This window comes from Symphalangus syndactylus, chromosome 14 (genome assembly GCF_028878055.3).
Source record: "Symphalangus syndactylus isolate Jambi chromosome 14, NHGRI_mSymSyn1-v2.1_pri, whole genome shotgun sequence".
Classification (NCBI taxonomy): Eukaryota; Metazoa; Chordata; class Mammalia; order Primates; family Hylobatidae; genus Symphalangus; species Symphalangus syndactylus.
The window spans coordinates 37,993,061-38,017,583 of record NC_072436.2 but is presented as its reverse complement, the minus strand read 5'-3'; the positions used below and the strand labels follow the sequence as shown (position 1 = coordinate 38,017,583).

General features: G+C 45.3%; 1 protein-coding gene across 2 annotated transcripts in view; it reads right to left on the bottom strand.

Moving 5' to 3' along the window:
- Positions 1-518: 518 nt before the first annotated feature.
- Positions 519-24,523, bottom strand: part of SMYD1 (SET and MYND domain containing 1) — a 45,668-nt gene continuing 21,663 nt past the window's right edge. The window contains exons 4-10 of one of the 2 annotated variants that reach the window (XM_055242479.2): positions 22,496-22,626; positions 20,098-20,136; positions 16,848-17,037; positions 10,482-10,574; positions 7,130-7,293; positions 5,381-5,549; positions 519-3,570 (exon numbers count right to left, since the gene is read on the bottom strand). In XM_055242479.2, coding sequence (XP_055098454.1) covers positions 3,412-3,570; positions 5,381-5,549; positions 7,130-7,293; positions 10,482-10,574; positions 16,848-17,037; positions 20,098-20,136; positions 22,496-22,626 — 945 coding nt within the window. In that variant the 3' untranslated portion in view covers positions 519-3,411. The remainder of the gene's footprint in view (positions 3,571-5,380; positions 5,550-7,129; positions 7,294-10,481; positions 10,575-16,847; positions 17,038-20,097; positions 20,137-22,495; positions 22,627-24,523) is intronic. The other variant, XM_055242480.2, reaches the window with a different exon arrangement.

The following is a 24,523-nucleotide window of genomic DNA, read 5'->3' as shown; positions in this document are numbered from 1 at the left end:
CTTCTAACTGGGAGAAGGGACTCCCCAGGAGAAGCAAGGTTGGAATGCTCAAAGTATAATAATAGCTAATAATAGTCACTAAGCACATATGATGGGTTGGGTTCTCAGGGCTTTACTCTTTAAAAAGTCAGTCCTCACAGTAAACTTACGCTAGGTAGAAGTCAGGAAACTGAGGCATGGGTGAAATAACTAGTCCAAGGTCACACAAATAAGATTAGGAAAGCTGGGATAAAGATAAGCTTAGACGGTTTTTCTTAGTGTCCATGTTCTTAGAAATGACACTGAAGTATTTCTCTAAAATTGCACACTCTAATATGGTAGCCACTAGCCACAGTGGCTATGTATAAATTAGTTGAAATTAAATAACATTTAAAATTCTGTTTTTCAATCATACTGCAGTGCTCAATAGTCACAAGCTGCTAGTGGCTACTGTACTGTCTTGGACAACACAGATATAATACATTTCCATCGTCACAGAAAATTCCATTAGACAGTGCTGCTCTAAAAAGATTGTCAGAAAGAAAGAAGCCACACTTATTTGCTTGGAAACACAAAGTATTTAATAGGATTTGCTGACTGCTATAACATAAAAACTCAAAATACAGTTTCATGGTTCTTTTGCCCTGAAGTAAGCAAATTCATTCATTTGTTCATTCATTCATTCATTTATTCAACACACATTTACTGAGCACCTACCACGTTGCGGGACCTGTGCAAGGTTCTGGGGATAGGAAGATGAATAGAAGGACACAGCTCCTGCCCTCCAGGAGCTCACAGTCTGATGGAGGAGGTGACATTCTTGGGTGGTGTTCCAAGGAAGAACAGATCAGAGGAGAGGAGACAGGAAAGAGAAAAAGTTTCACTTTGGACATGATGAGTTTGCTGGGCCTGCAGAACATCCGAGAGGATGAGTGGGGCTGGAGATCAAATGCAAGATCGGGGAATACAGATTTGAGAATCATCAGCCTTAAGGTGGTCATTAAATGAAGGGCCTGCCTGAGTTCATGCAGACACTGTGTGCAGAATGAGATGAGAATGAATCAAGGACAAAACCAACTCCAGGAAATGTCAATATGTCAGGGGCAGGGAAAGAAAAAGGACCAGCGAAGGAACCTGAGAAACCAGACCAGAAGATCATCACAGGGAAGTAGGTCACCAAAATCAAGGGCTGGGAGTGATGATTGACATCGAAAGGCCAAATCACATAGGAACTAAAATGTACCCATTAGATTTGATCTTGGTAAGAGCCCTTTTAGTGAAGGAGTGGGAGTGGAAGTCAATCTGCAATGGATTCAAGAAGAAATGCAAAGTGAAGAAAGGCAGATGATAACTATACAACTAAAAAAAACTCAGTCATGAAGATTACGATCCAAGAGTTCTCAGCATTTTTACTGACTGCACTTGAGAAGGCCAGTGGGGTAAGAAATGTCAAGGATCCAGGATGGAGAAGCAATAATAGATGGAGCAAAGTCTGGGGGTCAAAGGAGGGGAAGGGATCCAGAGTACATTCCAAGGGGGAGAAGGACTCGCATTCCAATGGTCTGAGAGGGAAGGAGGAGCACAGACACAGAGCACAGTTTGTTAAAGATAACAAATATTAGAAAGATAGGATGGAAAAAAAGACTATGAATATGGGGAAATGACCAGTAGCTTAGCAGATGACAATGACAAAGAAGGGAAAAAGGTTTGGGGGAGACATTTTATATGAAGGTAAAAGAGTGATAATTTGAACTTGCCAGTTAGATCCCTGCGAGAAGGTAAGTGCCGTCCCTAAGCCTGTGGTGTGGGGGCTTGAAAGACTATCAGTCTTCTTGTAAAACCTTCCAGAAAGGAAAATCTTCAAACAAGACCTAAGTGTCAGATACAAGTATTTTGCAAAAATGTGGCCCATTTGCAGAGTTTTCAGCCACTGGGTAGTGCTCAGAGGGACACAGTGGGTTATCATGTTGTGAGGATGGAGAAGCTAACATTTAGGCAGAGATAACAAACATGGGACCTGGTGGGATCGATTTACTTCAAGATGTGGGGTACAGCTCTGAGATCAATGGTAGTCCTGGGTTGTGTAGAAGTCTTGGTGACACCCCAAACTGAAGGAATCTTTTCCAGGATCTCCCAAAACACTGGTGAGAAATTTGGGGTCTCAGAAGATAACAGGATAACAGGCTAATCTTGGGATTGGTTGATTCTCAAGACCCTCATTTCTTAGACGGAAATCACAACAGCCTTCCAGGAGATCGGGATAAATTGGCCACACCTCTGAAGAGGGTCTAACCCAGGTGTACAAGAATCCAGATTCAAATGTTCTTTCTGGTGAGAAAAGCAGAAGCCCCCAGGGCATGACAGAAAAGAAACTCAGCAAGGGAAGTAATAATTATTCAGTATCGAGAATGGAGCTTCATGGGGGCCCATGATAGAGTCTAAGCTAGTAAAGACCACCCAGGTACATATAACCAAATAAAGCCCCCTAGGGCCAATTCTGCGGGGCCCATGATCAACAGGTATGTGTGTTTCCAAGATTCTCTCTCAGCTTCACATTGAAAATATTTTTTAAATCCTACTAGGCAAATAGCCAGAAAAATATCAGACATTATCTAAAATCACAGGGAACCACAAGGCTTGATGATAAGGGTGACGGAGGAAGTTATTCCCTCTCTGTGTGTTCTAGAAATATTTCTAGAATTCTAGTTGGAACCCAGATTTTTTTTCCCCAGACTTTAAATTAAGACCTCGGGTAGTTTGGGCAAGGCCCCCAGCCAGCTCTTTCCACATATGCACCATTCTGAAGTGGTTTCAGGTCTCTGAGTAGAGCCTAAATGGCCCAAACACAGCCCCTTCTTCATAACTCCACACCAACCACACAGCATCACATATCCTGCTCAGCCAATCGTGTCTATTGCAGACCACAGGTGAGACCAGCAGCCCCGGAGACACCTGCACAGATGGGTGAGCAGCCACCTGAGACTCCAGGCACCTGCCACCCTCAACTCAGATGTCATACTCTCTGTGATACCCCCACTGCACACACACACATCACACACCAGACACATTCCCTCCTCTGCACCCTCCTCCATATAGTTTACAATTGCATTTATTATTAGCGTGCTTTAAATGTTTCTCTACATTTTGCTTCCCCACCCAACGACATTTGGAGCTCCTTTATTGGGTTCTAGGGCCTATCATCCAATAATATTTGTAGAAGGAGTTGGTCTGGGCTGGGATAGAGTTAACTTGAATTGAATAGACTTGAATTGAGCCAAAATGGCACTGGGAAACACAGGGCAGTGAATTCTCACAGCAACAAGGTTAAGCATTACCTCAACTTCCTCATTAGGGGTCTCCCCAGAGACCCACCACCTCCAGAGTCTCTCCCTATTTCCCCAGCCACATTGCCCCTCCTCCACTGGGCAGTCCTCACTGCTTCTTGTGGAACAGAGCTGGGGCTGGCTCATTGCTGGGCTCGGCCATGACCTGCATGGGCTGGTTGTTCAGGGCAGCCTCGCGCATCTTGTAATACATGAATTCGTTCTGGCGGAACATGCGTAACTCCATCTCCGTCTGCACCCGCATGGCCTGTAGGACACAGATACACCATAAACAGTGATAGCAAGCCCCTAGGACATGCTGGTCTCTGATATACCTTGGGGTAAATTACTTCCAGCCACGGAGATTCAACTCTACCCCCTCAGAACACACACACACACACACACACACACACACTCATTCATGGAGGACCTAATGTCCTGGCCGTGGGCCCACTTTGCCAGGGAGAGGGAGTCAGAACCCTGGGAGAGTAGCTGAATGAACTTTCTCAGAAAAGAATGTTTGTTCTCAGGAACTGCCCAGTGGGGACCTGGATTTGAACTCTGGCCCCTGCAGATACTAGTGTGGGACCTCAGGCAAGTGACATAATCGCTTCAGCCATCAGTTTTCTCACCCATTTTGTGGCTTCGTACCTTACAGTGGGTTGGGAAGATTACAGTGTGTGACACACAGAAGAGCCCTCATCCTCCCACATGTCCATTCAAGAAATATTTCTCAAGGGCCAGGCATTCAGAGACTGAGGAAACAGCCGTGAGTAAAATCAACAAAGGCTCTGCCTTGGACAGGCTCAGTACCCTAGACACAAAGCTAGTTACCCAGCTTTTCTGCCCCTTGCTTGGTCCTCCTGCCAATTTTGAGGGGGTGGTATATTATTTCCATTTTATAAATGAGGAAACCTGGGATCTGAATAGTAAAAGGACATCCATATCTGAGACCACATCAGTCCTAAATGTCATAGTCATCCTACATTTTTTAACACCAAAGTCTGTCCACTTTCCCTAGACTGTACTGTCTGAGGACAGCCCTATCACTCTCAAATAAACCAGCCTTTCAAAGCACCAAGGACACCAGCAGCACCATTTGCCAGGCACTAAGTGCATTTCACACATTAACTCATGAACACTCATCACAACCCTATCCTTTCCCCCTATTTTACTGATGAGGAGACTGAGTGCCATACATTCAAAATTTGCAAAATCACACAACCAGAAAGTGGTGAAGCTGGAACTCAACCTGGAGGTCTGATTCCAGAGCCTGTGATCCCTAACTCCACTCCATGTTACACAGAATACTTTCTAATATAAATGGCTGTGCGTGTGCACACACACAGACACACACACACACCATTGTTCACGCTTCCTCAGTCTAGGCTTGGGGTGTTATGATTCAACAGACGCAGGCTTCAAGTCTCAGCTTTGCCATTAACTTGCTATGTGACTATGGACAGATTACCCTCCTTCCCTGGGCCTCAGTTTCCTCATGTGCGAAGCAAGGTGATATGGTTTGGATATTTGTCCCTTCCAAATCTCACATCGAAATGTGATTCCCCAGTGTTGGAGGTGGGGCCTGGCGGACGTGCTTGAGTCATGGGAGCAGATCCCTCGTGAATTGCTTAGTCCCATCCACTTGGTAGGAGTGAGTTCTCACTCTGAGTTCACACCAGATCTGCTTGTTGAAAAAAGCCTGGCACCTCTGCCTCTCTCTCTTGCTCCCTCTCTCATCATGTGACACACTGGCTCCCTTTCCCTCCTGGCATGATTAGAAGCTTCCTGAGGCCCTCACTAGAAGCAGATGCCAGCACCACACTTCCTATACAGTCTGCAGAACCATGAACCAACATAAGCCTCTTTTCTTTATAAATTACCCAGTCTCAGGTATTCATTTATGATAACACAAACAGTCTAACACGCAAGGGTAGTGGGCTAAAGCGTTTCTGAGTTCCCTTCTGTCTAGCTGGGAGTATGTGGACTTTTCTAAAGCAGAGTCCACCTGAACTCACACTCTCATCCTCAGAAAGCTCAGGCCAGGAAGGGAACACCAGCCTCAAGATGCTACTTACCTCTAAGTCCTTAGTGATGGGGTGGGAGGGTCCGTGTGTTACCAGGAGAATGGCATAGGCTTTGCAGATCATCCCATGCCCCACCTCAATGTTACCAGCGTGCCAGTTGGTCAGCCCTGCCCGCATCACGGCCATGCCCAGTTGGGCATTGTTGGGGTGGTAGAGCTTCCTGCGGGAACATAGCAGATAATCATACATCATACCAATCACCCTTATATCTGCACTTAATTTAATAATGTATAAAATGCCCTCGTTGATTAAGCCCGTCTGTCCTCCCCTCAGCACTGCAAGGCTTCTGTAGCCACCAAGGGGGAACTGAGGCACAGAGATATGGAACAAGTTGCCAAAGATTCTACACAGTGAGGCTGTGACAGCTGAAACTCTGGCCTGGGCTGCCCAGCCAACTCCTTGTGAGAAAAAGGGGCAAGGATCATACTATCTGAGCTTGGGGACTCTAGCCAAGATGGCCAAATAGGAACAACTCCAGTCTACAGCTCCCAGCATCAGCGATGCGGAAGATGAATGATTTCTGCATTTTCAACTGAGGTACCAGGTTAATCTCACTGGGGATTGTCGGACAGTGGGTGCAGGACAGTGGGTGCAGCGCACCGAGCGTAAGCCGAAGCAGGGCAAGGCATCACCTCACCCGGGGAAGTGCAAGGGGTCAAGGAATTCCCTTTCCTAGCCAAGTAAAGGGGTGACAGACAGCACCTGGAAAATCGAGTCACTCCCACCCTAATACTGCACTTTTCCAACAGTCTTAGCAAACGGTACCCCAGGAGATTATATCCCGTGCCTGGCTCAGAGGATCCTACACCCACGGAGCCTCACTCATTGCTAGCCCAGCAGTCTGAGATCAAACTGCAAGGCGGCAGCGAGGCTGGGGGTGGGGCGCCCGCCATTGCTGAGGCTTGAGTAGGTAAACAAAGCCACCCGGAAGCTCGAACTGGGTGGAGCCCACCGCAGCTCAAGGAGGCCTGCCTGCCTCTGTAGATTCCATACTATCTGAGCTTGAGTACAGGAAGCTCACAGCACTCAGGAGTACCTCAGACGTCTCCCCGGAAAGTGGTAGGAAGGTCAAGGGAGAAAAAAATAATTTCAATGTCCTTTTTGAGACAGCATTGTATTTTCACCGGGTTGGCAGCCTTTTGCAGGGCTTCCTTAGCATGTTCTACAGTTTATCTACGTTTTGTTTATGACTAACATCCTCTCAAAGAAATGAACTTGTGTCAACTTATTTGGCCAGAAACACAAATTTGCATGACAACATAAACACAGAAAGCAAGAGAGGGTGTTGGCCGATGGAAGGCAAGAGAATTGAATTTTACAATTTTTAAGCAAAGATGATTGATGGCTCTTTTAAAAATAAATAAATAAATAAATAAAAGCTCCCAGAATTGCCTGTGTTGATTACAGGTTGGAGGGTGGGGTCCAATCACTTAAAATCAAGCTGGGGTTAGCCTGAAGGAAGTCAAAAGCAGAAGATGCCACCCAAGTGATAGATGTGCTGGAGAATTTGGGAAAGACCAGGGATGACAAATAGGTTTCATCTCAAGCACAAACTCTGATTGGTCATTACCATTGGAGCACCATGATAAAAAGACTCAGTCAAAAAGAGAACCATGATGGATTACTGACGCCTGCTGTGGGTATAGGAGGGAGAGGCACCAGTAAATGTGCCATCTATTTGCCATCCCTGGAATAGACACACTTCCAGGAGACTATCTGAGACCTACAATTGTCACCTACATATAGCCGTCCACCATCCTCCTGGCATAGAACGAGGCCTCCTCAAAGGCCTGGAGGTAGGAAAGGACCTCCGAAACAATGCTCAGCATCCGCAGCATGTAGATGTTGGTGTCAGCAAACACTGGCTCCTGCTTCTGCAGGCACTCCCGGCATAATTTCACAACCTAGAGTGAGACAGAGGCCCTGCCCATTACCATTGCACAAGAGCACATGCTTAATTCACATAAGCGACCATCATGATGATACCAGACAATCATTCTTTTTAAGATTGGGGCAATTGCTGACAGAGGTGGGAAAGCACAGGTTTGGGGTATTAATTGCAAAGTGGTCCTATTGGCTAAGGTGTAAGAATGGGAAGGGTAATGGTGTGAGACGTGGCAGATAGAGCACAGAGAGGAGTTTCCAAAATCAATAGGTAGCAGGAAGCTATGAAAGCTATACATACACACACACACAAACACACACATATATATGTACAGTCAGATCTGTATATGCACAAGTTCCACATCCATGGATTCAACCCACTGCAGGTCAAATATATATATATATATATATATTTTGAGACAAGAGTCTCACTCCATTGCCCAGGATGAAGTGCAGTGGCTCAATCTCAGCTCACTGCAACCTCCCCCTCTTAGCTTCAAGCTATTCTCCTGCCTCAGCCTCCTGAGTAGCTGGGATTACAGGTGCACACCACCAAGCCTGACTAATTTTTGTATTTTTAGTAGAGACGGGGTTTCACCATGTTGCCCAGGCTGGTCTCCAACTCCTGACCTCAGGCATTCCGCCCACCTCAGCCTCCCAAAGTGCTAGGATTACAGGCATGAGCCACCATACCTGGCCAAAAATATTTTGAAAGAAAGAATCATACAACAACAAAAAACAATACAAACAAATCAATACAGCATAACAACTATTTACATGGCATTTACATAGTATTAGGTGTTATAAGTAATCCAGAGATGCTTTAAAGTATATGGAAGGATGTGCATAGGTTGTATGCAAAAATACACTATTTTATACAAGCTACTTGAGCATCTGAAGATTTTGGTATCCGTGGCAGTCCTAGAACCAATTCTCTACAGATACTGATACGTGTGTGTGTGTGTGTGTGTGTGTGTGTGTGTGTGTATGCATACACACACATATACATATACAAATATATTTATATCTCTTATAACAATACACTGAGATGAGTACTACTAATAATCCCATTTTACCAGATGAGAAAACTGAAGCACAGAGAGGGTGAGTACTTTGCCAAAGTCACACAGATGGTGAGCAATGGATCAAGCACTGAAACCAAGCAGTTGAGCTGCAGCTTCACCACCATTCCTGTGATTCTCCACTCACTGTGCTTTGGAAACATCTGAAAGCTTTTTTAAAACACTGATGTTCCGGACGGGCGCGGTGGCTCACGCCTGTAATCTCAGCACTTTGGGAGGCCGAGGCGGGCGGATCACGAGGTCAGGAAATTGAGACCGTGGTGAAACCCCATCTCAACCCCATCTCTACTAAAAATACAAAAAAAAAAAAAAAAAATTAGCCGGGCACAGTGGCAGGTGCCTGTAGTCCCAGCTACTTGGGAGGCTGAGGCGGGAGAATGGCGTGAACCCGGGAGGCGGAGCTTGCAGTGAGCCGAGATCGCGCCACTGCACTCCAGCCTGGGCTACAGAGCGAGACTCCGTCTGAAAAAAAAAAAAAACACTGATGTTCAAGTCCTACCCCAGACCAATTGAAACCAAATATCTGGGAGAGAAACCCTGGATGTGTAGTTTGTATAAGCCCCTGGGTGGTCCTTAGGCTCAGTGAGTTTGAATAATTATGTCCTACTGAAGTGTACAAGATGGATGAGCAGAGAAGGAGGCTCCCAGGAAGCTGGGAAACATCCCCAGAAGGATGCAACCTTGGCCCTGGTGAGGAAAAAGATGGGCCTGACCGCAGTCATCCCGGAGTCAGGCTTTTCTGACTGACTGTTGTGTAGACATAGGCTTAGGCCCTACCCTACAAAGTCCAGTGGTCTCTAGATTTTAGGTGTTCGTTGTTCTCTCCTTCCTTTGCTGCTCTCATGGGAGAAATGCCATACAATTCCTTCCATTTGAAATCAGTGAGAACTAATTTTGCTCTGAGACTTTCCCAGAGTTCATGAGGCAACCTGAGGTGGTGGGGGCATAGCAGGGAGTGGAAAAATGATGGCTGGCAATCAATTCATCCAGAAAACAATCCTCTTAAACCCATGGGGGCAGCGTCCAGAGCCACACCTAGCCCTGCCAAGTCTGAATGGAGAAGGAGAAGAAACGAAGAGGAGAGAAGCCAGGGTAATGGAGCCAGTGGGGCCCTCCTGCTCACTCCAGCTCCCACCTCATGCCTCTGACATAGATTTTCCATGTTGTACAATAACATTTTCTTCGTGTGACTGTCTCCCCACCTGACAGAACTCCTTCCAGGCAAGGAGAGTGTCTTGTGTTGGCCACCCCAGTAAGGGCTTAGAAATGTGCAATAAATGAGTTAGTAAAGAAGGAGGAAGAGGAGAAGGGAAATAGAAATAGAAATGAATAGAAATTAATCTCCCAAATCAACATGCCCTAGTGGCATTAACATTCAAGTTGCTTAGCGAGCTTGGGGAACAAAAATACTAATTCATGGTCCCCGTTTTTCTGTTGCAGATTGAATGAGTCACGTCTTAGAGTGTGAGAATGGAAATCAGTATTTCCAACAAGCCGCCCAGGTTAATTCAATGCAAATACGCCACAGGCCAGTGTTTGGCAGTGGGTCTCACCTTTGGTTACACATTGAAATCACCTGAGAGCTTTAAAAATCTTAATATCAGGGTCCCATGCCCAGAGATTCTGGTGAAATTGTCCTGAGTGGGGGCCTGAGCATCAAAATTTTTCAAAGGTGATTCTAGTGTAGAGCCAGCTGAGAATCCCTGGTGCTTCAAGAGCCAAGGATGAATGCTCAGTTGGGAGAGAGTGAAAACTGTAGCTGGCACATGCATTCAATTATGGGAAAGCATGCAACTTACTCCCAGTATGTCCACTGCCATCTGCATTCCCCCACCTCTGATACCAGGTTTAGATATCACAGATCCCCCAGGGACAAGTGTCTGGCTGCATTTGCTCCCCTCAGACCCAGTCTCAGTGGGTTAATAAATAGTCACTGAGAGCACACCCCTAAGAGATGCTAAAGGTTTAGGGGTAAGAAGAGTCATGGTCTCAACCAAGGGACATCTTCTAGAAAAACAACCCGCTTGGTAGCCCCCACGCCCATTCTCACCCCATTTCCCTCCCTTACTAGAGAACATTTCCAGCCTCCTCTCTACCCCCATCCTCTATAACAAGTGAATTCTTACCTCATGATACAAACCCTCAGAACGAGCCTTGTCTATCTTTTCCAATGTATCCTTGGAGAATTGTATCATCTCCTTCACCACTTCCTGAGAGGGCTGGGAAAGAGAGACACATTGAGCTAGAGATGCCTTCATGAGGCAACCCATTCCACCTTTGAATAGTTGCCATCTTTGACATTCAATGTAGTGCAAGGTTAATGCCTTCCTCATTCTGAATGCCTCATTCCTGTAAATGCTACCTAAGATCCTGTAGCTATTCCAGTTCCCTCATCACATTTCTGACTTGTGTTTTCTATTAAGCCAAGTCCCAGACCCTTGCTGTCAGCCAGTCATCCCAGCCTGTGCAAATTCCTGGCCCTTTGAACCCCAGGGCAGAAACTGACATTGATCCCTATTGCGTTTTCTCTGGCATTTTGGATTCTATCACCCAAAATATTTGCTGCTCTCCCTCTTTGTTTCAAGTCAACCACATATTCCACAGATACACCCTTGCATTTTTGTTTTCATCCAAGTCATTGATTTAAATACCAGCCAGCACAGGGCTAAAGACAGAGCCCAGGGAATTGACCCAAAAATCATACTCCAATTTGTCTTCGAGTTCATTAAGGAGGGTCCTTGTGATTATAATTATTCAAACTCTTCCAAATGCCTTAGCATCCAGCCTGTATTTCCTTGTCTTGACCAAAAGGATATCAGGAGAATATCTGTCAGCTGTTCCTGTGAAATCTAGACTCATTAGGATTACTACATTTGCCTAAGCAAACTAGTGATCTTACCAAAACAAAACAAGGTTTTGATATTTGAGGCAACGAAGTGCCATAATTAAGAAGCCAGTTCCCACAGGGACATAATAATTTTGAAGAAAAAGAGCCAAATTTCTCAAAGTCCAAACAAGAAGTTTACATGCTATGCTTATTCCTATCAGAAGTCCTTTTCTGAAACATTTTTTTTGCTTAAGCAAATCTTTTATAACTTTTTTCCAAAATGAAAATAACTTGATTATTTATTCTGACTGTAAAATTGGCATATGCAAGTTGTGAAAATTAAAACAACATTAAAAAGTATGGTAAAAAAAAAAAAAGTAGAAATCCCTAGAACCCACCTAATGACTACAGTCAGTATCTGGGGGAACATTTTCCTATGTATGCATACAGAAATAATATTTAAAATACTTAATGACTGATACAGAAAAAGCACTGACCAATCAAAGCACAGACAGTGACCATCAACAATGGGTATGTCAGCCCAGCACGATGGTTCACGCCTGTAATCCCAGCACTTTGGGAGGCCCAGGCGGGCAGATCACCTGAGGTCAGGGGTTTGATACCAACCTGGACAACAGGGTGAAACCCCATCTCTACTAAAAATACAAAAATTAGCCCGGTATAGTGGCGCACATCTGTAGTCCTAGCTACTAGGGAGGCTGAGGCACAAGAATCACTTGAACCCGGGAGGCGGAGCTTGCAGTGAGCCGAGATCACACCACCGCACTACAGCCTGAGTGACAGAGTGAGACCCTGTGTCAAAAGAAAATTAAATTAAATTATTAGACTAAATTAAATTAAACAATGGGTATGTCTAAATGACTTTACCAGTAAGCACTGGCTGAATTTCAGTCCTATGTGTGCACACACATGCATATATGTGTGTATATGCCAATAGGATTGACTATTTTTTCTAACTGGAATTATACCACGTATCTGTCTATAGCATTTTTTCCCTCAGTATGTTGTAGACATTTTCCCATATCAATATAAAACTATCTGTATCATCATTTTAATAAATGTAAAGTTTTCCACTGTATGAAGCTAGGATAATTTACTTAACCAGTTCTCTGGTTGTCCAATTTTTTTCACTCTAAAGAGTTAGACTCAATAGCTTCCTTTTGATTTGGTTCACATTGTTTTGTGAAGTCACCCTCAGTGAACTACCAAAAAGTAACAACAGAATGGGCTTTTGTTCCAATGAAAATGTATCCCCCTCTGTAGATCATCTTCCCTCCTTCCCCCAGCTGTCCTGGACCAGTTCTGCCATGGGTTTTCATCTTGCAGTATGAGAGTCCTCTGGCCAGGACACCTTGCTTCAGGGTCAGGCTCTCCTAAGGAAAGAGGTACTATATTTGTTCTTCTGCCCACCTCACCCACTTTGGCTTTTGTATAACTCTTGGCTATTGCTATAATTTTGGCTATCCTTGTTTCCATATCCTTCTGTATCTGGGCCTCCCTGGAGTTAGTTATTCTATGTGTCTACCTGTATTTGTTCCATGGCCTGACTCTGACAATGGATGCACCCATCAGTGCGCTAGCTTCCGCTTGCAGATCTCACTCCTAGCTTAACCTTTGCCTTGACCTTTGATTTGGCTGAGATTTCTGGCTTTGGCTGCCCTCCTGCCTGCTACCAGCTGCTGCCTTATGCCCCGGAATGCTGTTCAGCCCTCTGTGAACTCAAATCATGTCTTTGTTCCAAAGAAGTTATTTCAGTGTGTGACTGCTTTCCTAACCCTATTGGAATTAAGCCCGTGTCTTGCCTGGTTGTGCAGAGTTCTGTGACTGGTGGACCAGAGGTGTATCATCGATCTGTCAAACCTACATTTCTAGTTACAGCCATAGCTTATTGCCCAAGTAATGACTCACAAAATCATGTATAGTTTATGACCCCTAGTATCTAATCTACTGTAAATTCTATTATCTTTAAATCTCAAAATTCTTAGTGAATCTTCTGGAGTAATCAGCAGCTTGTAGAATAGATTAAGAGAATACCAACTGGCTAAGTGTTCATCAAAGTCTTGCTCAATTTGATGATGTAAGGAGGAGTGTCACTTGAAGCTCTGGAAGTGAGTCAATTTTTTTTAAAGAGGCAACTTACAAGATTCCCCAAAACAACCTGGCAGAAAGGTTGTTAATTAATAAGTGCAACATGTGATAAATCTACTCTGAGAAAGGAAACGGGGCTGTTCCACTTGGCTCCACTCTTCAGAGAAAAGGCAGGAACATTCTGATTTGCAGACGGGATTTAAGGAACCCCCGCGGTGAAAGGCCGCTGTCACCAGGAGCATCAAATTCTACAGAAAACAAGGAGGAAGAGGGAGGGAGGAGCCAGAGGCGGAGGAGAAGGAGCAGGAGTTGGGGGATCTGAGGGGCTGGGGAAGGAGCCAGAGGAGAAGGGAGGAGCCATAGGAAAGGGGGAGGAGCCAGAGGATAAGGGAAGGGGCCAGAGGATAAGGGGAGGGGCCAGAGGACAAGGGGAGGAGCCAGATGAAAGGGGGAAGGGCCAGATGAACGGGGGAGGAGCCAGAGGAAAGGGGAGGAGCCAGAGGAAAAGGAGCCAAAGAGGAAGAAGAAGGGGTAAGAAGGATGTTGGTTCCCAAGCCTGGAAAAATTGGCACATTTCTATTTGATTTTTTTCTTTTCTTCTTTTTTTTTTTTTTTTTGAGAGGGAATCTCGCTCTGTCGCCCAGGCTGGAATGCAGTAGCACAATCTTAGCTCACTGCAACCTCCGCCTTCTGGGTTCAAGCGATTCTTCTGCCTCAGCCTCCCGAGTAGCTGGGATTACAGGCATGGGCCACCATGCCCAGCTAATTTCTTTATTTTTAGTAGAGATGGGGTTTCACCATATTGTCCAGGCTGGTATCGAACTCCTGACCTCATGATCTGCCTGCCTTGGCCTCCCAAAATTCTGGGATTACAGGCGTGAGCCACCACGCCCGGCCTGGCACATTCCTATTTGAAAACCATGGGTAAAGGCTGGAGAGAGAAAGGGAAAAACCTGCCAGGCACTGTAGCTCATGCCTGTAATCCCAGCACTTCAAGAGGCTGAGACGGGCGGATCACTTGAGGCCAGGAATTTGAGACCAGCCTGGGCAGCATGGTGAAACCCCATCTCTACAAATAATACAAAAATTAGCCAGCAGTGGTGGCATGCACCGTGGTCCCAGCTACTCAGGAGCCTAAGGCAGGAGAATCACTGGAGCCCAGAAAGTCGAGGCTGCAGTGAGCTGAGATCACACCACTGCACTCCAGCCTGGGTGACAGAGTGAAACCTCGTCTCAAAAATACAAAAAATAAAATAAATTTTAAAAAAGAATGATTCTAAAAGAAAACCTAAGCAGCCTAAACAAAGACAGTCCAGAGGCACAACTGAGGAAAAATGTCATAAATTTTGCTATTATTTTCCCATTTTAAAAATATTTGGTTTTTATTTCTACATAGGTTTACATACGCATATATTAAGGAGCTAGGAAAGATTTTGATGGCAATTGATGGTTTGAGGCTGGTGTACTGATGGAGGCTTATCAGGCTGGGGTACAGCATTATAGGGAAAAGAAAGGAAATGATTGTGATGACATTGTAGATAGTCCAGCTTGAGGAAATGGTTAATAAGTTAGTCCAACTCCCCATTTTACAGATGAGGAAACTGAGGCCCAGAAGGAAGAGACTTGGCCAAGCTCAGATGTTTAGAGTCATAGCCAGTACTAGTAAACAGGCCTCATAATTCATCTTCCAGTATTCTTCCTACTACATTATGATGGCCTTTTTTTAATACCTGAGGAAGCATTTGCTTTTAAAAAGATATACTCAATTTTTTTCTGCTCAGTTAGTATAGGTGAGTTATTTTTATTTTGAGTTGTTTTAATAGAGAAACTCAATTTGATATAAAATATAATAGAAAGCTTTTGCCTTGAATTCAGGTAGGTTCAAGCAGAAATCATCAATCTTTTATATCAAGAGAAATGCCAACTCTGCAATTCATACTGGAGATGTGTGTGTATTGTCACCAGCTGGTAACAGCATATCTAAAGTGAAGGGATGGGAACTGAAGGCCACACATAGCCTACTGAACTATTGAAACTGCCAGGTAAACATCAAAAAATCTAAGGAAATGATCACATGGTTGTTTTATTTTAGAATAGAGAAAAGAGGGTCTGGCCTCTTAATAAAAAAAAATAAATTAAGTAGTGCGGAAGCAAGTTATGAAACAAATACTCAGGGCCAGTCTCCAGGAGGGAAGGCTGACTGGCTCACAGATAAGACATGTTATCCGCAGGTTCTGAAAGGTCAGGGTGAGGGTGAGTGCAATAACAAATTCTTCTCTGTAGCGCCCATGATGCAGTGCTCAGTGCCTCTCACATACATCCAATATACACGTCCTAGAATACAGACCTTTGATTCTCTGAAAAGAGGTCGTTCCTACAGAAGACATTAATCCTTGGGCCCCAGCTGCTTTGTCTCTGCCTAGGAGGGGTGACTCTCAATCTCTTCACCCCAGGCATCGCTGGTCCTCCTACTTCTGCCTGTATGGAAACCGAGTATGCTTGCATGCACATGGGTGTGCATGTGTGTGTGTGTGTGCCTTTTAATGTTCATAAATGGTAGCACAGGACAGTGTTAGGGGTTAAATTGTATCCTCCCAAAATTCATATGTTGAAGTCTAGCCCCAGAAGTTACCTCAAAATGAGACCTTACTTGGCAATAGGGTCATTGCAGATGTAATTAGTTAAGGTGAGATCATACTGGAGTAGAGTGGGCTCCTAACCCAATATGACTGGTGTCCTTATAAAAGAGAATGTCATGTGAGACGCCTCCATGCCTGTGCTGATCCCCCTCAACCTCCCTCTGAGCACAGCTTCACTGGAGGAAATGGACAAGAGGAGTCAGTGCTTTCCTCGGTTTTAGCTTCTTGCTTACACTATTGCAGTAAGTGATTAAATACTTCACTCTCATTTCTGCTCTGTTGCTTTAACTGGCTACTCTGACACCTGGCGGCTCAGCTTTCTCTCCCAGCTCAGCTGGGTTCCTGACCTCCCCTCAGCAAGCCTTCCTCTGCTGCTCAACAGACTCACCATCAACTGGCAACAGCTACCCAGGAGTTCAGGATGTTGACCAATCTAAACCTAGCCCTGTCTCCACACTGCCCATCCCCATGGGACTAGGAATATCTTTTTGATAACTAGATGATAAATCTCTTTGCCCATCTGATCTGACCACCTTAAATTCTCAACATCACTCAACTCATAAAGGAGCAAGAGGAGGAACCAAAATCTCCAGTGTCTACTCCGTATGCCACTCCTTTTACACACATTATCTTCTTTAATCTTTATAACAACCTCTTGCAGTGGGGCCATCATTCCTATTTTACTGTTGAGAAAACTGGGTGACTTCCCCAAACTCAAACACCTGGCAAGTGGCAGTGCCAGGACCTAGCTGGGACCTACCCGCGGTGCTCTGCTCTCATGCCCTGCCTCCTTCCCAGGGTGACAGTTGCTCCCTAGGAAGCTCATGGGCAGGGCACACGGATTAGCTGTGAAACCACCTGTGACTGGCTCCTGGAGAAGACGGACACAAACACCCCAGCAGCAGGACTGTGTGTACCTTGGGATTGTCTTTCACCCCCAGGAAGAGGTCATCCTTCAGTTTTTTCTGGCAGTGTTCACATGTGCAGTCAAAGTAGTACTGCTTCTTCAGCTGCCTCTTGCGTTCTTCACTGACATTGAGGAAGTCGATGTAGGACACAGTCAGCTCCTCTCCTTCTGAGATCTTGCCCAAGGCCCGGAGCTCAATTCTGAAGCAGGGTGAAAGGAAAAGGTGAATCGAATCCAGGCCTACTGGAATGGGATCCGTGCTCTCCAAGGCTTCATGGAGCTGGGTCTCAAAGACAATGACTTTCACTGACACTCAGAAACTCCCATTGACCCCATAAAAGGAGAAATGTGACCTAAAGGATGATTTTCTGGATAATTCTACTCTATTCCTTCGAACAGTCTGATCCATTCCATTCAGTTGACTACTCTGGAATCAGCTCAAATAGACTCCTAGTAGAGAGCTGGGCTTGGTCATAAAACCAGACAGAATGTCCATGCCCGTAAGTCTCCCTTTACTTTTAGCTACTGATTGTCTGTAACAAAGGAAGGGAGAAATAATAAGGCAAAAACTCCAAACAAGAAGAAAACCTAAAAATACTTTCTGGTTAGTTTGGGGACTACTCCTCAGAAACATACACATTCGGTTACCCACAGCCTTGGCCCATTCTGTGTCTAACTTGAAGTCATCTCTTAACCTTCAGTCCAGTGGTTCAGGCCAAATTACCTAAGGAGACTTAGCCCACTGGAGATCACTGAAGGCAAATAAACAAAGGCTGGCACTGTTCGCTTACTGCGTTTTTCACTTTTGTGTTTATTGGGAGATGTGGCTTATTGGTTGAAGGTGGTTAGCAAGGGCAGATGGCATTTCAGTTCCCTTCCAGCCTAGACCTGACCCTCAATTACCTACAGCATTACCCACCTTACCTAATGTGATAGGGACTGAAGATGTTGAAGGTAAAAACCCACTGCAGAACTGACATCCAGCTGAGCCAAACAGGTGGAGGTCAGTCCGTGGACCTCTCAGCCATGCATCCTCCACCACAAGGCCAGACAGCTACAGAAAACAAATGGTGGGCCCTGCAAGCTGGGTCCTAAACCGTGCTCTTGTATCTCCCCAGAATCCTGGGACCTCCCTGCCTAGTAGGAAGCCATCATCCAGAGAGGAAGTGGCAGGATGCAGAGGGCTGGGAAGAGTGTCTGCACAGAGATCCGTGGTCATTTCTTTTACCTCCCAGAAAGGCTCAGCTGGACACCATGCAAAAGCAAGGGCAAGACTCCAGCACTTGAGGAGAGTCCCAGTCAAAGGCAGCCCCTTCCCTGTGGTCTGAGATGACAATCAAGGGAGCAACTGCTGAATGGTAGTGATGTTCATGTCCAGGCATCTGAGGTGAACATTTATGGATAAAAACTCTTCTCCCAAAATGAGATACACTGACATGCCTATTAATGTGATAATATGTATAAAAACAACTCCTGTGGAGCCTGCAAAACTGAAGTGCTGCTCACCATTTGTCCCTCCTTTCCTTTGTTCCTTATCCCAATTTTCGGCAGCAGTGGTTACTACAGTGATGAAAGGCCAGTAGGAGAGGGAGGCCGGGTGATTCTGCTCTCAGTTCTGCTTAGAATCCTAATATGTCTGAGCTGCAGGGATGCTCATTTCACAAATGAGGATAGTGACACAAGAGGGATAGGTCCCACAACACTTTGGGGACAGAGCCAGGATTAGAACTTCATACCATCATGAATGGTACTTCATACCATTCACGATTCTCCTCATCATAGTAGCCTTGCCTGGTTGCTTTCAGGCTGCTTCCCAGGTCTTCGATGCACGGGAATTAAGATGCATCAAAGCCCTTGATTTTGAGGACTCTACTAATGTCCTTAATAATTCTATGCGAGCAACTCCTGGGCCAGGATAGAGTGTGGATCTCCGGTGTTTAACTCTGTTGGGTAAGTAACCAATTCTGCCCCCATGAGTCCCTTTTACAGAGGCAGATCACTATAGTGACATATTCTAATTCAACAGTGAATCAGTGGCCAATTGGGCTGGAATTTCCAGTAGTTTTACTTCCCATCATGATTGTGCCAATTCTTGCACGCTCTCAGGGTGTCTCTGATTATTTCAATGGTATTAGAAATTTTTCAAAACCAAATTAACTTAATGTCACTTAAATATGAAAAGATGCATATATGTTTGCCTCATTTTACCTTACTTGAAACTAGAGATTGGCGGAGGGGAATGGAGACCAGCCTGAAATAAGCATTGCAAGGAAGCAGGAGATGAGGGTTTTAGCCCTGGCTCTCCCTCCAACCAGCTTCCTTGGACAAGCTTCATCCCCACCCTGGACCCCAGACCCCCCACTTCTACCTCCAACAATCTGCAATTCTATAGTTCAGCTAATCGAGCCACAGATAGGCAGCCTATTTAAGTATTTCTCACAGAGGTTAGGGACAGAGCCCAGAGCTACAGAGACTTAGAACTAGGAAGGTCCCTAGAGCACTCTCCTCTTGACCTTTCTCTACAGATGTGGAACCCAAGCCCAAGAGATGACGTGAATCATCCAAATTCATGTGCAGTGCACACCAACACAGACTCAAGTGCACCAACCACTTCTACCCCAGCATTCCCAAAGCCCAAACTCCCACACAGCATTTTGTTCTTAATCCAAAGACTATTTCAAGGGCTGTCAACCCCACCCTAAGGAAAAGACCCATCTGGGGCCATTTGGTTGTCATTAAGAAAAGTCCGAAGTAAAATTTAACCTGAACTACTAATTCATAGTTGGTCAGAAGCAGTAAGCAGAATACTAGGAATAAACACTTATTAAAAATATCAGTTATAGATGCTATTTTTTGGAGCCCAGTCTGGGTGAGAAGTTGGGGCTTATAAACAGACGGTCCTTTAGTAGGTCAGTCACAGTCCCCATTTCATGGTAAGCAGGGTTTAGGGAGACAAGATAGGCGTTTGCTAAGACGATGTGGACTACAAGGGTTCATGCTTCAAGGTTGGAAGAGCAGTGGAAGTGAGGCATGAAAGGGAGGAAGAAAGGAGGCAAAATAAAGCAAAGGCAAGGCAGGTGGTATGTGGGTAAGGAAAAAGTGGTTAATTTAAATGCATTAAAAAGATGAGACACTGGGATGCAGAAGGACATTATGGACAGATGGCAGCCAAGAAGTCTCGGGAATGGGTGGCCCCAGCAAACCAGGCAAGTGAGGGAGATGGGTCAGAGGAGCAGGGATGCTTGAAAGGACTGACCCACCTCATCTGGGTATGAAACATGGATTTCACTGCCTCATGACTGAAAGACAAAACAGACACCCATATGGAAATCATTATCATTGGCTGATCAGGTGTGATCTGGTGCAAGGGTGTACAGCATTCTGGGTCACGGTATCAAAGCTTTGGCCATCACAATAACCTTTATCCTAGCCCCTTCTGGCTGGACTCACTGGACAAGACATAGCCTGGTATAGTGGAAAGTGCACTGAATTTGGAACAAGACATTCTGGATTCAAAGGTACTCAGCCCTGACCTGAACAAGTTCCTTCCCTTCCCTGTGTTTCCGTGTTCCCTCCTGTAATGAGACTGTCATGAGACAATGCACTTAAAAGCAGAGTGCTGAAAAAACATGCACAATGTTGTTATTTTCATTCTATTAAGCATCCTGGATGAATAAACATTGCCTCTTTGGATGTCTGTCTTGGAAAGAGTTTGAAGTGCACATGGAGGCTGGTTAGGTCACATAGTATGTAAAAATTTTTGGGGTTCAAATTGGGCCCCTAACCCCATGTCTAGGGTTCTTTCCACTATGGCAGGTGGCTAGACAGGAAATGCAAAGTCACCTTCTCTTGCACAAAAGCCAAGAAGCCTGAATAAAATGTGGCTGCCAGAAATTAGTAGATGCAAGGAAGCCAGAGCAGACACGGAAGAAAGAGTTCCTAGGTTCCTGTGGCTGTTACACCCAATGACAAGAGGAGCCTTGGGTCACCACCACTTAGCAGAGGGCCATCTAGAAGGCCCAGGCCCATACATGGCTGAATTTGATCCTCTCTGCCAACCAGGTCAAGCTCAGTCAACAGCCCCTCTAGGGAGGATTCCATGAGATCCAGGCCAGTGACCCCAAAAGGCTTCAGAAAGGAAACACAAATGCTGAGAAAAGATTATCATCTGAGTCCAAAATAAACTTTCCAATCTTAAGTGACTTTCTCAATTGCTTAAGAGCCTGGTTTCAGAAATAGGAAGGAAAAGAGAAATCAGGGTACTTGGCATATTGAAGCTTAGACCCGATTCTCAGCTGAGAACCAGACACCATTGTCTGGCTTCTAGGAAGTTTTTGGGGGAAACTTGCTCATTGTTGATGGCTCAAAGTCAGCTTGTATCTGTCATAAAAGCTCATCTCTAAGAGCAAAAGCAATTAATATTGCTCAGGCCTCATTCCCCTATATCTCCCCATCCTGAGCCATGGACAACCAGGGGCTCATTCCAACTGCTGATTCTTCTCCATTTGTGCCCCACACCCAAATCCATCATGTGCCCTTATTTCCCCCCTCATCTGTGCTGTCTCAGAAAAGGGGGCTGATCTCTGAGGGTTGCGTCACCCAGGTGTCTTTGTGGTCTGGCTTCTGGTTGGGGTTTGGCGAATGGTAGGAGAGCAGAAGGTTGGGGGAATGAGGGGTTAGACTATCTAGTCCATTGACTTCCTCTTTTCTGAGCCATGGTGCCAGCTGGCTGGTTTCTCTAGACACAGTTGTAAGCCACAGCTGAGCTGTTGGGGGCCCTCTATCCCGGGTCCAGCTCTCACTAGCTGCAGAAACAGTGCTTCCTTCACCTGCCCTTCCAGGCCTAGAGGTGGTGATGGTTTCATGTGTTGCTAGTCCCTGGGCACCTCACCATTCTTCGTTAGTTTCTTTTTGTTGTTATATTGGTTTGTTTGGTTTGGTTTGGTTTTAGAGACAAGGTCTCACTTTATCACCCAAACTGGAGTGTAGTGGCATGATTATAGTTCACTGCAGCCTCAACCTCCTGAGGTCAAGTGATCCTCCTGCCTCATCCTCATGAGTAGCTGGGACTACAGGCACACATCACCATGCCCGGCTAATGTATTTATTTATTTTTTATAGATTCGGGGGTATCACTATGTTGTCCACGCTAATCTCGAACTCCTGACCTCAAGTGATCCGCCCCTCCTCGGCCTCCCAAAGAGCTGGGATTACAGGCACGAGCCACCAGGCCCTGCCCCTTGTTAGTATCTTAAACCCTGCCCACACTTCTGTAAATTGTCCCTTCATTCAATTCTATTTGGGTAAACCCCTTTGAGTGTGCCTCTTGATTCCTGCTGAGACCTTGACTAAATGACCTCTAGACAGATAATCCTAGGCTTCAAGTTTTAAAACAGTAGTTAAAGGTTTATCTAACACATCCAGGCAGCACCAAGAAACATACACACTCAGAAATGACCCAGGTTGAATTCTTTGATATCCTCCATGATGCCTTTCTCTCATTCACAATTATTCTGGAATGAGATTTCTATGTGCTATACGTTTAAAATCTATGCTAGTTCAGGTTTAGCAGGTTGACTTTGGCTTAAGTCAAGTGGAGAAAACACCATAGGTCTCCCCATCCCTTTCACACACACCCCCCAATAAAGACATACTCACTTGCCATTGTTAAATATGACAGTGCAGTTGGGCCAGCAGTCATGGTTCACCAGGCCCAGGTTGGGGAAGATGCCTACGCCCACGGCCTGCAGGCCTCTCTGATCACTGAGAGTAAAACCGTTGCAGTTAATCTACCCAGGGGAAAAGATGAAAGAGTCAGTCGACACAAACATGGACAGAACACCATCCTGGTTGTTGAAAGGAGTTTTTAAAAACAGAAGACCCAGTCTCACCCTGGAGATGCTTAGGAAGTCTGGACACAAAACAATTAGTCTCCTGTCCTCTGCGTGACTCCAAATGACGCACAAGATTAGGGCCATGGGACAGTCCCATATCTGCAAAAATGCAACCCTACCTTGCAAGTTTTTTGTGGCTGTATTCTAAAAGAGTCAAAGATGGAAATGTTTTCCTTTTTCTGTATCTGGGTCTTACATGAATATTCCTCAGTCTCTGTCTTGGTTTTTCTCTCTGTACCCTGCTTTGTGTGCACGCGGGCGTGTGTGTGTGTGCGTGTGTGTGAGCTCTTCCTTCCCCTCTTTCCTTTGCCTACTCAGTTTAAACTCCTGTAGCTGTTCATAAAAAAAAAATTGACATATCTTTTGATGATTTTATATCTGGTGAATAGTTTTATATTCCCTGCTCACAATTTTTAAATCTGATGACTGCCATATTTAACACTTATCTCTGAGATTCAAGGCAAGTCAAGTTGGTTACTACGGATGTGGCATCCAAGTGATTTTCTTTTCCTTAAAAATAAATTGTTCTTTACAGAAACAGACACCAAATATCTGCTCTCACAGTATGAAAAATGCATAAGAATAAATATAACCTAAAATACATTAGTAACTGCATGCAAATTTCTACTTCATCTATAAATACATCTATGAATACATGCTATACATAACAGAAACCCAGTAGACATTTATGTCCTCACATGGATATTTGTCATAGATATGGAGGAGTGTCACTTTCTCCACTTATTCTCATCAGACATTTAGTAAGTTCATGATGTTAAGCCTCTGAGTACCACTAACAAGCTGTACTACTTGGAGCAAACTTCTTTCTTCTCTGAGCCCTGGTTTTCCCATCTATAGGTTGAATAAATTGGACTCGATAAGCTCCAAGGATCTTTTCAGCTCTAACTTTTGGTAATTATATGACCTCTAGCCCTAGTACCCAGACCTATTAGGGATGCCCAAGATTGCACGACACACCAATTCACCCCAAGGCTATAGAACATAAGAGTTAAAAGTAAAAGCTTAGGCCAGGCGTGGTGGCTTGCGCCTGTAATCCCAGCACTTTGGAAGGCAGAGATGGGCAGATCACTTGAGCTCAGGAGTTCGAGATCAGCCTGGACAACATGGTGAAACCCTGCTTCTACAAAAAAATACAAAAATTAACCAGGCATAGTGGTGCGTGTCTGTGGTCCCAGCTACTTGGGAGGCGGGAGGATCACTTGAGCCTGGGAGATGGAGGTTGTAATGAGCCATGATTGCACCACTGCACTCCAGCCTGGGTGACAGAGTAAGACCCTCATCTCAAAAAAAAAAAAAAAAAAGGTAGAAGCTCTGGCTCCTGAAAATACAGACTGCTGGCCAGGCGCGGTGGCTCACGCCTGTAATCCCAGCACTTTGGGAGGCCGAGACGGGCGGATCACGAGGTCAGGAGATCGAGACCATCCTGGCTAACACAGTGAAACCCCGTCTCTATTAAAAAGTACAAAAAATTAGCCAGGCGTGGTGGCGGACACCTGTAGTCCCAGCTACACGGGAGGCTGAGGCAGGAGAATGGCGTGAACCCGGGAGGCGGAGCTTGCAGTGAGCCGAGATCGTGCCACTGCACTCCAGCCTAGGCGACAGAGCGAGACTCCGTCGCAAAAGAAAAAAAAAAAAAAAAAGAAAATATAGACTGCTTCTAGACTTCCCCTGGGCACAAGCTAACCATGTGGCTTTTGGAGGTCATGTAACCCCTCTGGGCCTAGGTTTTCTGTTCTGTAAAATAGAAATGCTGAAAGCATGGACCTTACCT